The sequence below is a fragment of the Carcharodon carcharias genome, chromosome 3, assembly GCF_017639515.1.
Source record: "Carcharodon carcharias isolate sCarCar2 chromosome 3, sCarCar2.pri, whole genome shotgun sequence".
Classification (NCBI taxonomy): domain Eukaryota; kingdom Metazoa; phylum Chordata; class Chondrichthyes; order Lamniformes; family Lamnidae; genus Carcharodon; species Carcharodon carcharias.
In genome coordinates this window covers 157,012,931-157,026,041 of record NC_054469.1, presented here as the reverse complement: position 1 = coordinate 157,026,041, position 13,111 = coordinate 157,012,931, and the positions used below count along the sequence as shown (strand labels likewise).

At 44.0% G+C, this 13,111-nt stretch overlaps 1 protein-coding gene across 7 annotated transcripts in view; it reads left to right on the top strand.

Annotated features, from left to right (window-relative positions):
- The window catches only part of LOC121276196 (retinoic acid receptor beta-like), a 290,694-nt gene that overhangs the window by 225,335 nt on the left and 52,248 nt on the right, over positions 1-13,111 (top strand). For 5 of the 7 annotated variants that reach the window (XM_041184326.1, XM_041184324.1, XM_041184330.1 and 2 more), the window contains 2 exons: positions 11,522-11,635; positions 12,275-12,451. In XM_041184326.1, coding sequence (XP_041040260.1) covers positions 11,522-11,635; positions 12,275-12,451 — 291 coding nt within the window. The remainder of the gene's footprint in view (positions 1-11,521; positions 11,636-12,274; positions 12,452-13,111) is intronic. The other 2 variants (XM_041184327.1, XM_041184328.1) reach the window with 1 other exon arrangement.

Here is a 13,111-nt window from a genome sequence, read left to right as displayed (position 1 = left end):
TAAAATTATCTAAAGACCAAGTTGAAAAGGGAAGTCATAATTCAACTCCTTTGTACCAGACTGCTAAACTGTGCTTCTGGGGAAATTTTGTTCACATATGTATTGAATTGAAAGAAAGCTGCCTGCCAGATGAGCTTGTTATTCCTTGCAGTAAGCTGTGTTCTGTTTTGTGCAACCATTCTCTGAAATCTTCACGTTGATTATTTAAGCCCTTTCACCTGTCTGTGCACACTCCACACAGACTTCCAGGCAGTGAAAAATCATGAACTTACATTTTCTTACCCCAATGAAGTAAATTTTATTGCAACTAAGGTTGCAGTTATGTTAGGTTGCATTTTATTTTCTGAATTTCTGCAAATTACTGTTAATGATCCTATTCCAGATGGACTTCACCTTGCTGTATAAACAGGAAGATAAAATGTAACACAAATGTACAGCAGTTTTCTCCAGAGATTATGCTGACACCACCACCTGAGCAAATACGGTGCATCACATAAATCCTGGACTTGCACATAGGGGCTGGATTTTGTGAGAGCGGCTGAGGCCTTGGCAACAGGTCGGAATGCCTGGGGCAGCCCCGACTTGATCTTTTGTGGGATATCCCCAGCTGCATTTCAGGCTCTTCCAGCAGCTGACTAGCTGTCGTCGCGGTTTCCGTCCCTTTAAGAGTTGGCAGCCAATCGGAGGCAGGTCTCGCCGAGGGGAGATGGAATGGTTGCTGAGAGCAAGGTGGAAGTTTGCCACGGGGCGACCATTGCCACCACATGGCTCCTGTGGGTCATAGATTACCCGATTAGGAGGGCACCCCACCAACCCGCAGGGAGGCCACCAGGGTTTACCAGCAGAGGACCCGCCCACCATTGCCAGTGGCAATGACATGAGTCCCTCAATGTGCCAGTTAAGTGACTCAATTAGCTTCTGGCTTGGAGGGCCGTCTTCCATCTTCTCCGCCCCTGGCAGGAGGAAGGCAATGGGCACTCCACCCCCCCGCACTTTCCCTCACTATTTAATGAGCCCCCTGCCTCCCAGCCCATCCCAAGATCTGGTAAAGTCCAGATCTACCCGTGTAAACATTAGCTGTTTTACAACAGACTGTATATCTTTTTGAAGGGAAGAAGGAAGCCTCATAACTACAGCAAGTAACACCTTTCTGTTGTACACGCACAACTATTCTCTGGCAATGCTACTACAGGGAGTTATCAATTATCCTGGATGTAGAGGAAATGCTACTCTTTTGTGACTTCACTTTGAAAATGCATCTGTGTTGGCAAAGTTTTCATAGTTTATGCAATGAATAGCGTGACTGATGCTTTGAAGTTTCAAAATGTTATGGGGTCAAAATTCTTTGTTAATTTTGGAGGATAAAGTTGACATGAGCAAATTATGGTACTTCACCCCCATGAGACTGCTTACTTACATAGAAAGAATTGTTTGTCAATATATTGGGGAATTGAGAGTGAACTTTGCTCAGTGGTACCATTCCTATCTGAGTCAGCAGTTTATGGGCCACCCATTGTCCCCACGTTTAACCCACCTTGCTTCACACCTGTCCAAACTATTTTAATTTAGCTATACAAAATATATAGTCACTCACCATGGTACAGAATACATGTCACTTAGCTGCTTTTTGTTGTTTAACTCAAATAAAACTAGGCTGTGTAGTCTGTGATATCTTGAAACAACAATATATGCAATGTCAGAGCAGTGGGTGGTGGATTGCAACTACATGGTTCCATACCAGTGACATCCCACTCTCAGCCATATTACTGTGAGAAGCAGCCGAGCAGAAGTCAGGTGCCTCCCTTTCTGGAGATAGGGTAAATATCCTGCTGAGTTATGCATGGTTTAGAGTGGACCAGTCATTATTTACCTTTCTCAGCACGGCACAGGAAGATCTCACATTAAAATAACTCAACAAAAATTAAGGCTGCTTCAGGGAGGAATCGGAAAGAAATCCAAGGGCTTAGATTTTGTGACTGTGCCTGCCAATGACTGTAGAAAGCTGAACATAAAGATCTAAAGATTTCTGAGGCATGGATTTCCGCATTCCCAATGTCACTTTAATCTGGCACCTAGTCAGCAGGCTCTTTAGGTGTCCAGCAATGGTATTGCCATCAAACAGTGTAGAAAGCCAGTTGCATTGGAGTATTCTCAAAGACAGAAAACCTGGAATTAAAAATGCATTGTTTATCCTTCAATTTTAAATATTTTTTAAAGAAAACAAAATAAATGATTGGGACATACACATTCAAAGCTGAAATATCAAACAAACTTAAAAACAATTATTTTATTATAGAATTTGGAATTTTATCAAGATGGAAAAATTTAATTTTACATAAATGTAACAGTTTTCCAGGGCCAATGAGGTTGTTCAACAGTGAGTATGCCTTAGTACCCGGTTATGCCTTATTAACAATGGCTAACTTTTTTTAGGGGCTTTTAACAGCAACATTACACATAAAAGGGCACATTTTTGTCAGTTCAGTGATTTCTAATGGTGAATGCTGACAGTTTCATCATCTTTATGACCACAAAATCCAGGCCATGATGTTGAGAAAAGACCATTTAATCCACAAAGCTGATTCCTGTAGTCCATTAACTGTCCCATCTTTTAATTTAACTGAATAAGTGCTTTGATAGTACTATTTTGTTTATTCCAAAATTCATCAATTATTGAACAAATATTTTGTTTCCTGTTAACTGTTCTAACTTAACTTTTCATCAATTTGTATATGTCCTCTGATCCTCTCCTCCTTGTGTGATTGGAAATAATAGCTTCAGTTTACCCTATCGTTATTTTTTAACCCTTTACATAGTTTGAGTGTGAAATTGGACAGAGCACAGGGATTGTGATATGGGGTAAAACCACTCTGACTGGTTAATGCTGCCTCCTATTTTAAATGTTTGGAGTGTGCAGTCAGCGCTAAGTGTGCTGCCCATCTGAGGGGAGTGCAAGATTGTGAAAGACTAATACAAGTTAAAGCTAGCCTATGATCATTAAATCTATCCTGTATTTCTTAAAAGGGAGGTGAAAGTTGGTCCAAAAGTGATTTTGATGTGGGGAACACTGAAGAATGGCACAACATGGCAGAAAGAGATCTTCATGATTTTCTGATGCTGCACTGGAATTCTTGATGCAGGATGTGGAGAGGAGGAGAAATGTTATCTATCCACAGGGGACTTCCAGGAGATCCTCCAGAGTTTACGAAGACAATGGGAACAGAGAGTCTTCGCAGGCAACGCCTCGGAAGATATGGATGCAGTGACACAAAATGTTTAATCACCTCACATGAGTGGCAACAGTCAGCGAATCTACCTTTAAATGTAATATCCCACTAACTGCATCACTAGCTTCACACATTGCTGAATATACCACACCTACATATCTCAACTACCAATGATATGTATCAATCACACCTCGTATCGAACATTCATTGCTTCATCTCACCCTCACACACTTTGCACATTCCTAGCCTCACACCGACTTGTCACAGCTTGCACACTCTGCCAGCTATTCAGTTATGACAGCCAAATACCCAGATATGTTGCTCCATACTCACAGACACTCTTACCTCTCTCTTGCAGGACAAGATGGCACATAACCATAGGTATTAGCGCTGCAACAACGGTCAACAGACGTGGCCACATATTCTGACCTCCATGGAGGAAATAGTGCCCACTATCATTGATGTGGCCATTGCTGAGGCTGTGACTAGCAGTGGGTCTCAAACCAAAAAAACCATCCTGAAACCTAATCACCCTTCTCATATCCCACTTCCTCTTCTTCCCACAATCTCTCCTGATTTCCAAGCTGCAGATGGTGTAAGCTCTTGCCACACCCCATCCCCTCAGTAACATCCTTATCCTTGTGCCTTTCTCCTTTCAGATAGCCAGGAACTGCAACATAACCAGGCAGTGGAGGAAGAACAAGAGGAAGAAGAACAGGAGGACAGTGATGAGCAAGAATTATCACCACTCGTTCTCATGCTTCAGCCGCCAGCTTAGATGCTAACACTGTGTGGAATTTATAAGGTTGCTTAGAGGCGGGATCTTCACGTGGTGAGCTACTGATTATGACTGACCTGCAACCAGCACAAGGGTAATGCAGATGCCAACTTGCCAGAGGGCAAGGTCAAACATGAGTTCTGCTCCAGAGGACTCACATGAGCATTGCAATAGGGCACTCTACCAAAGATGGCTGCTGAGCCTGCACACAGAAATGTTTGGTACATTGTGAAGCCTGCCAGAAAGTATGTGGTCAATGTCAAAGAACATGGAGGAATCCGGCATCAATTTGGCACAAGGCTTTGCACAGAGCTTGGAACCGATCCTTCCCAACATGGAACTGGTGGCCAATTCCATTAGTACACTTGTAGATCCAACCATTATGCAGCAACTGATGACCAATTTCTCAGCTTCCAAAGCAACACAAACGGAAGCCTCCCAACATCTGAATGCTGCAGTGGAAGCTGAGGCTGAAGTCATGCAAGCTCAGCTTTCCACCTTGCAGACTCACTACTGCTACCACCATGGCAGCAGATTACAATGTGCAAAGAGGCTTGCAGTGTTTTACAGAGGTCCAACAAATTATTAGGATTTCTGAGGCACCATCCTTGGGGAGTGGCAATGGGTCTGTGGAGCATGAACCTCTCTCAGATTGACATCATTTGTCCTTCAGCTGCTATCACTCCACCAGTGCCCTTGTTGCATTGCAGTCCAGACTACTGTGCCCCATGCCGAGATGGTGGAGTCCACAGCTGGGCTTTTTAGGGCTAGAGCTATTCGGGGTCTGCCATCTTCTCCACTGAACGTCAGCAGCCTTCCACCAGCCATGCTGCAGCCCCTGGGGTTGGAGCACCAGGACAGGCAAAGGCACATGGAAAACAGGCACTAAGGGAATGCAGTAGGGTGATTAGTTATTTGCAATATGGCATAGTTTGCTTTTTAAATTTGGTTTAGAATGCTTATTTTTTGTGGTGGCTTTTAATTTTGCATTGTGGCCAAGCAGACGCTTTGATGGTCAGTGAGGGAGGGAAGGGAAGATGTGGAACAGTTAGTCAATGGGGAAATCGTGTTGGATTCACTGGTGCTGCAGCCAATCATGGACAGCAGCCCAGCCAGAAAAGGGATGTGCTATTTGCCTCCTCCATTCCACTTCCTTCTCCTCATCTTCTGGCTGTATACCTATTAGCCAGGGCTGCGCTCTCATGGTGGTGAAGTTGTGCAGCATACAGCAGACCACAACAAATTTTGACATGTGCTCTTGCAACTACTGAAGGGCTCTTCCAGTCCAATCCATGCAGTGGAGGGCTTTGTTTAAGCATTCTAATAGTCTGCTCTATCAAAGTTTGTAAGGCAGCATAGCTTTCATTATATGCATGGTGTCAATGTGTGAGTGGGTTACACACCTTAATCATAATCCACGCTGTGAAAGTATAGCTCTTGTTACTAAGTAGCCACCTGCTGATTTGTCATTTTGGCTCAAATCCAGGTGGTGCAAACTCCTGCAGAATGAAGGCACCATGACTGTTGCCAGGATACCAGGCATTGACCTGTGCGATAGGTTTCGTAACAGTACTATCACTACTGGCAGCCTTCTGTCTCGTTAAATGATGGTTTGCACTGTGATGGTCTAATGACTAACTAGGCGCACTAAGCAAATAAAATAATGATTCTAAACTATATTTCTAAACTCAATCCAATAGATTTTACCCAGCTTAATGTTTTTACTGTGGCTTTCACTCTGATTAGCTTTTAAACACACTCATGCTCTGGGAGGCAGGTTCTCTTTCACTGGGTCCAGCTGCATAGGTCACAGCTCAGGTCAATGGCATATTCCTGCCAATGCTACTACCAATATAGGCGTCTCTGATGTCACGTACCATGATTCACCAGACATATGTGGACACTTGCTTTGCAGCTATTCCGTAGCTGTACTTCTCTCTTTACAAGGCTACTTGGTCCTACTCAATTCTCTAGAACTCCCTTTTTTCCTCCAAACATACAGAACTGAGTTCTCTGGTTAAACACAACAGACTGAATGTCTGCAGTCTCCAGGTCAGCTTCTCTTACATTTACTTATTTCCTTTAAAAAGCCTATCAGTTTGCCTTTTAGAGCATGGTTCCACTCTCAGCAACTTTCTCCATAGCAACCTCAGGGCTTTCTTGCTTCTAGAAGCCTCTCAGTTGGGTCAAACGTTCAAGCAAAATTTGTAAGCACACGCAGGCACACTAAACCAAACGAAAAGTAAACAACCCCCAGTTCACTTAAACTGAAACCAAAACTCTAAATTCTTAACCCTTAATATAATCCAAAATAGAAACAGTTATAACATTAGCATCATCTAATGTTGCTCAGGAGCCCCACTCTGGCATGGCAGTCTCTGCTGTATTTGTTGCAGGTGAAGACAGTGGGCTGAGAAGATTCATGATATGCTGGCCTCTGTTTTCGCTGGGCCCTTATTTCAGCCAGCTGAGATTTTCACTTTATCTCACCCCTTCCAAATACCCTTCCAAACAATCAGCCTTTAGAGGGCATGGCATTGGCAACTGTCTCCCAGTTGTCAGAATCAATGTCCACTATCTCCATATCTTGCTTGCAGTAGTAATTGTAGCGAAGGTTTGGATGGCCCGGTGCTTGTGACCCAGTGGCCAGTTCACTGTACAGAGGCCTTTGGATATACAGCCATCCTCATGTGATGATATTGGCTGAGCCAGCACAGACATAGTTGGTTTAGCAATGAGAGTATGCTGATGGAATTAGCACATTCTAGGACCTCTGAGTTGGTGACCTTGCCCCGCCAAGAGATGCGGAAGATACACCTGAGACAGCGAAGGTAGAAACTGTTCAGCCTTTTCTCCTAATCAGCATACATTGTTCAGGTTTTTCTACTATAGAGGAGTGCACTGATGACGCTGGCTTGGCAGACTTGTAGTTTGGTGTTCTCTGTCAGATTGTTGTTGCTCCACACTCTCTCTTTCAGCTTGAACATAACAGCTGCAGCTTTCGTAATGCTGTGTTGATTTCAGCATCAAGTGACAGATTGCTGGTGATTGTGGAACCTAGATATTTGCAGCTGTCAATAACCTTTAACCTCACATTGTCAATGCTGATACGTGGTAGTATTGCAACATTCTAGACCATGACATTTCTTTTCCTGATCCTGATGGTCAGACCAAACTCTTCGCAGGCTTGACAGTCTGTCCATTTGCCATTAAAGGTTATCTTTGGTATGGTGGAGCTTTGCCAGGCAGCCAGTTTTCTTCAGCAGCTTAAATGGATAGTCTGCGCTCACACGGTCAAATGCCTTGTGAGATTGATAAAGGCAATATATAGCGGTCTCCTTTGTTCATGGCATTTCTCTTACAGCTGCTGGACTGAGAAGATCATGTTAATTATAAATCTTCCAGTTCTGAAACGACACTGAGATTTGGGGTGGATGTGTTCAGGCAGGATCTGCAGTCTGACAAGGACAACACGGGCAAATACTTTTCCCATGATGCTCAGCAGGGAGATGGCTCAATAGTTGCAACCACTGCAGTTGTCCTTGTTCTTGTACAGGGTCAAAATCTTTGCATCACGCATCTCCTGGGGCACTGCACCCTCCTTCAAGCAGAGACTGAGAAGTTTGTGCAGATGCTTCAGGAGTGCTGGTTTCCAGTGATAAAAACAAAAAACTGCGGATGCTGGAAATCCAAAACAAGAACAGAATTACTTGGAAAAACTCAGCAGGTCTGGCAGCATCGGCGGAGAAGAAAAGAGTTGACGTTTTGAGTCCTCATGACCCTTCAACAGAACTAGGTGAATCCAAGGAAAATGGTGAAATATAAGCTGGTTTAAGGTGTGGGGGTTGGGTGGGGGGAGAGAAGTACATTACAAGCCTGCCGACTCCCACAACTACCTCGACTACAGCTCCTCACACCCCGCTTCCTGTAAGGACTCCATCCCATTCTCTCAGTTACTTCGCCTCCGTCGCATCTGTTCCGATGATGCTACCTTCAAAAACAGTTCCTCTGACATGTCCTCCTTCTTCCTTAACCGAGGTTTTCCACCCACGGTCGTTGACAGGGCCCTCAACCGCGTCCGGCCCATCTCCCACGCATCCGCCCTCACGCCTTCTCCTCCCTCCCAGAAACATGATAGGGTCCCCCTTGTCCTCACTTATCACCCCACCAGCCTCCGCATTCAAAGGATCATCCTCTGCCATTTCCGCCAACTCCAGCATGATGCCACCACCAAACACATCTTCCCTTCACCCCCCTGGCGGCATTCCGTAGGGATCGTTCCCTCCGGGACACCCTGGTCCACTCCTCCATCACCCCCTACTCCTCAACCCCCACCTATGGCACCTCCCCATGCCCACGCAAAAGATGCAACACCTGCCCCTTCACTTCCTCTCTCCTCACCGTCCAAGGGCCCAAACACTCATTTCAAGTGAAGCAGCATTTCACTTGCATTTCCTCCAACTTAGTCTACTGCATTCGTTGCTCTCAATGCGGTCTCCTCTACATTGGAGAGACCAAACGTAAACTGGACGACCACTTTGCAGAACACCTGCAGTCTGTCCCCAAGAATGACCCAAACCTCCCTGTCGCTTGCCATTTTAACACTCCACCCTGCTCTCTTGCCCACATGTCTGTCCTTGGCTTGCTGCATTGTTCCAGTGAAGCCCAACGCAAACTGGAGGAACAACACCTCATCTTCCGACTAGGCACTTTACGGCCTTCCGGACTGAATATTGAATTCAACAACTTTAGGTCTTGAGCTCCCTCCTCCATCCCCACCCCCTTTCTGTTTCTTCCCCCTTCCTTTTGTTTTTTCTAATAATTTATATAGATTTTTCTTTTCCCACGTATTTCCATTATTTTTAAATATTTTTAAATCTTTTATGCTCCCCCCACCCCCACTAGAGCTATACCTTGAGTGCCCTACCATCATTCTTAATTAGCACATTCGTTTAGATAATATCACCAACTTCAACACCTATGTGTTCTTTTGTTCTTTTGTCTGTGACATCTTTTGATGATCTACTCCTATCACTGCTTGTTTGTCCCTACAACCACACCAACCCCCTCCACTTCTCTCCCCCCACCCAAACCCCCACACCTTAAACCAGCTTATATTTCACCATTTTCCTTGGATTCACCTAGTTCTGTCGAAGGGTCATGAGGGCTCAAAACGTCAACTCTTTTCTTCTCTGCCGATGCTGCCAGACCTGCTGAGTTTTTCCAGGTAATTCTGTTTTTGTGCTGGTTTCCAGTGCTTGATGAGTTCAGACAGTATAACATCAGCACCTGGAGCTTTGCCCATGGAAAACTAAGCTTCTCCTGTGAGTTCACTGTCCAGCTCTGCCATGCCAGGCAGGCTTTCAATTGTATCTGGAGCTTCCTCGGTGACAGTGTTCTCCAGAGAGTACAATTCAAGGTGGTGTTCCACCTATTTCTCCAACTGTTTATTGCAGTTAGTAATGACCTCCCCTCCTTGTTTTTCATAGAGCTGCCTTCTTTGCTGATAAATCTGTTGCCTTTTCGATCTCTTCGTACACACTGCTAGCATTCCCTGGGTATCTGAATATCCTGGCAAGGTTGTAACCAGATGCCAGTGTTGTAGCTGTACTGGAACAGTTTGGCTATGGACACGGCATGTTCTGGAGCACAAGTCTTCAGTACTATTGTCAGAATATTGTCAGGGCCCATAGCATTTGCAGTATTCAGTGCCTTCAGCCATTTCTTGATACCACGTGAAGTGAACCAAATTCTGAATTGACTGAAGACTGGCACCTGTGATGCTGGGGACTTCCGGAGGTTGTCCTTCATGAAATTGTTCCTCACTAAGATTCAGGTAAGAGAATTGCTTCCTGAACACACTGGGCAGATGGGGCCTCCTGCTGAGTGCCCATCTCCCACTCTGCCTTCCCCAACCCTCACCAATTCCCAGCTTCCTCCACCCCACCCCCCGCCACCTCAGACCTACCCCCACCCACCCCCCCACCACCACCACCTTCCAGCAGCTTGTTCACCCCGCTTGTTCTCCTTGTCATGCTATAGCAAGGGGAATGTCTGGGAGTGAGTGGTTTGTGCAGAATTCTTGAAGTCAAGACAAAGTCCTTCAGCACCATCCACTCCATTTTCTGTAGATTCGAATAATTTTAAACAACCCTAGAAATCACCAATTACTTCTAAAATTATAGCAAGAGCCAGCAGATATCTATCAGCAACGAACCAGAAGATAGTTGACGATCAATTTAAGTAGTGCTGGTGAACATCTGTTTGAGATTAACAGCTGTGTGAGATTAAGAAAGAGCATTAATGGGATGTTGAGCTCCAAAGTGGCAGTGTTGCTGGCTGATTAATGTCATGATCTGCCCTCTCCACATACTTCCAGCAGGCGAGGCTTGGCCTAAATAGCCAAGTGGTTATGGTACTGGGTTTGTAACCCGCAGATCAAGAGTTCAAATCTCACAATGGCAAACTATGAAACAATGTAACTTCATCTGAAACAGATGGAAACAGGTTTACTCAGAAGAGTATCAAGAGTTCAAATCTCACAATGGCAAACTATGAAGAGCTGTCAGAGAACCTAGAGCTTGGCCTAAATAGCCAAGTGGTTATGGTACTGGGTTTGTAACCCGCAGATCAAGAGTTCAAATCTCACAATGGCAAACTATGAAACAATGTAACTTCATCTGAAACAGATGGAAACAGGTTTACTCAAAAGAGTATCAAGAGTTCAAATCTCACAATGGCAAACTATGAAACAATGTAATTTCATCTGAAACAGATGGAAATGGGTTTGTACTCAAAAGAGTTACTTCCAGCAGGCGATTCCTGCATATATGCAATGCCCTCACTAAAAAAGCATGGCATCTGGTGTACCTGGAACCAGAAGTGGCTGCATCACTGTGGACACCATTTTCGAGGCGAAACAGCACTTGTTGAACAGAAAAACCGGGCACTCAGTAGCCCTTATGTATTTGTGAAGTAGCCTCCGAGCCAATTTCTTTCTAGGCTGGAGAGCTGAATTTCTGGTGGTCCTCCTGCACTTCCACAATAACTTTGTTTCCCGGTGGTTTTGCAGTGCAACCCCCAAGAAAACTCACCCACTAAGATTGTCTAGTCCTTCCTTACGTCTCATTCCCATTGCACTTGACATTACTCATTTTGCTCTTTTCTAATGCGTTTACAGGTATATAATAAGAAAAACTGAATATAGTATTGTAAGAGTGGACTTGGGTCCAGCTAGCTCTGTTGGCTAGACAGCTAGCGTGTGGATCAGATTAATGGCAATAGCATTGGGTTTGATCACCGTTCTGGCTGAGGGCCTGCCTCCTCACCCTACCTTTGGTAAAAAATCATGTTATTTTGCCAAAATTTGGCAAATTAACACCAAGGACCTCCTTTTGGGCAGAGAACTGAAGGAGCATTGTGGACTGACCAGCATAAAGTCTTAGTACAACTTAGGAAGACTTGTGCCTGAATATCTTATCATTCTATTGTTTTTTTAATTGTTTTATCTCTTCAGGTTGACTTTCCAAATACAGACTTGGAGCTTTGCCCATTTGGAGTACGTGTTGGAAAATGGGCTGAAAATTGTGGGAATCAAGCTAGCAATTTCCTGATAGACAGTGAAAGTGAGGTGGCTACTGTTACTCTAAGGGGTTTTTCTAACTCTCTCAGTACTAATTCAGTTCCATTCACTGTAAACTTACATCCTACATTCTTTCATCCAGCGTGTAATAGCTTACATTTATTGGTGTTAAATTTTCACAGGGATAATTTTCCAAGCACACACTGGAAGCAAGAAATCATGCCTGCCAGTCGTGAATGATGACAACCTGAGGCAGCATGCCCAGAGATATTACAACTTGCACAGCCTGCAATTGAGGTTCCCTGCCATCAGCGCAAAGTTAGAAAATTACCTCTATGGAATTAAACTTAAGGGGAACTTCGCTAATTACTTACTAGTAGTGTTTTATTAAAAACTCTGATAATAGCAGCCTGGAGTATTTATTTTTCTACAAGTATTTTATTAAAGGTTATAGAGTAGAGCTCCATTAAAATCAGCTCAAATGAGCAAAGAAAAATTAAATCTAAATTAGATTATATGACATGAGTGATTCAACTTATAAAATAATTGGTTTGCAGCAGCTTAAAATACTGATCTTCATGGGGACTGAATCATTCAGTGAGTTCCACTGTACTACACCTGTCACATGCTTTGTAAGTGCCTTTTCATTGCCAGCAATTATACATTTATTGATTTTGTTGATTACAGAATTCCAGTGCTGACCACCGGGTACGGCTTGACCTGGGTTTGTGGGACAAATTCAGCGAACTCGCCACAAAGTGCATTATCAAAATAGTGGAATTTGCTAAACGACTGCCTGGCTTCACGAGCTTGACCATTGCAGATCAGATCACTCTGCTCAAAGCTGCCTGCCTGGACATCTTGGTAGGTACACATTTGTTAAAAAGATTTATTCTGTGTCAGCATAATGTTGCCTGTAATTGACCTTAGGATTTTGCACCTCCCTGTCTTGTCAGAACCAGCTGAGAACACTGTGTGAGCTTAGACATTGATATATGGAGTGAGTTTAGTGGCCCTGCCACTGACTCGATCGTTGAAACAGCTAAGTTCATCCAGGAGCTCCCAAGATTCACCTAACCAACTGCTCCTTGCTCAAGGGATTTCAGAACTTCTCAACTGAAAAAGAATAACCCCCTATAGGCTTGCTGTGGCTAAGAGCAAACAAATTAAGAGGTATAATTGTGGTGCAAAGTGTTCAGAGGCTCTTTCCCCAGATTAAGGAGTAATTTTTGTCCATGTGCCAAGACTTTAAGTATTAAATTGCATTTCAGATGAAATGAATTGTTCATGTATACATTAATACCTTTAAAGGATCATTTTGCAACCTCACACTTTCCACCAGGAGCCATTTTTTAAAAAGAATCAATCAATCCTTTTCTGTATCTGAAAATGGGTTTAATGCCACGCTGCACCAGGAAGCTGAACTAAATATCATGTCATGTCCCTCAAAATGGCCTCGTCTGAACAAATTAGGTGAGAATAGAATACCAGCTATCTGTCACTTCTTGCAAATAGTGATTGAGT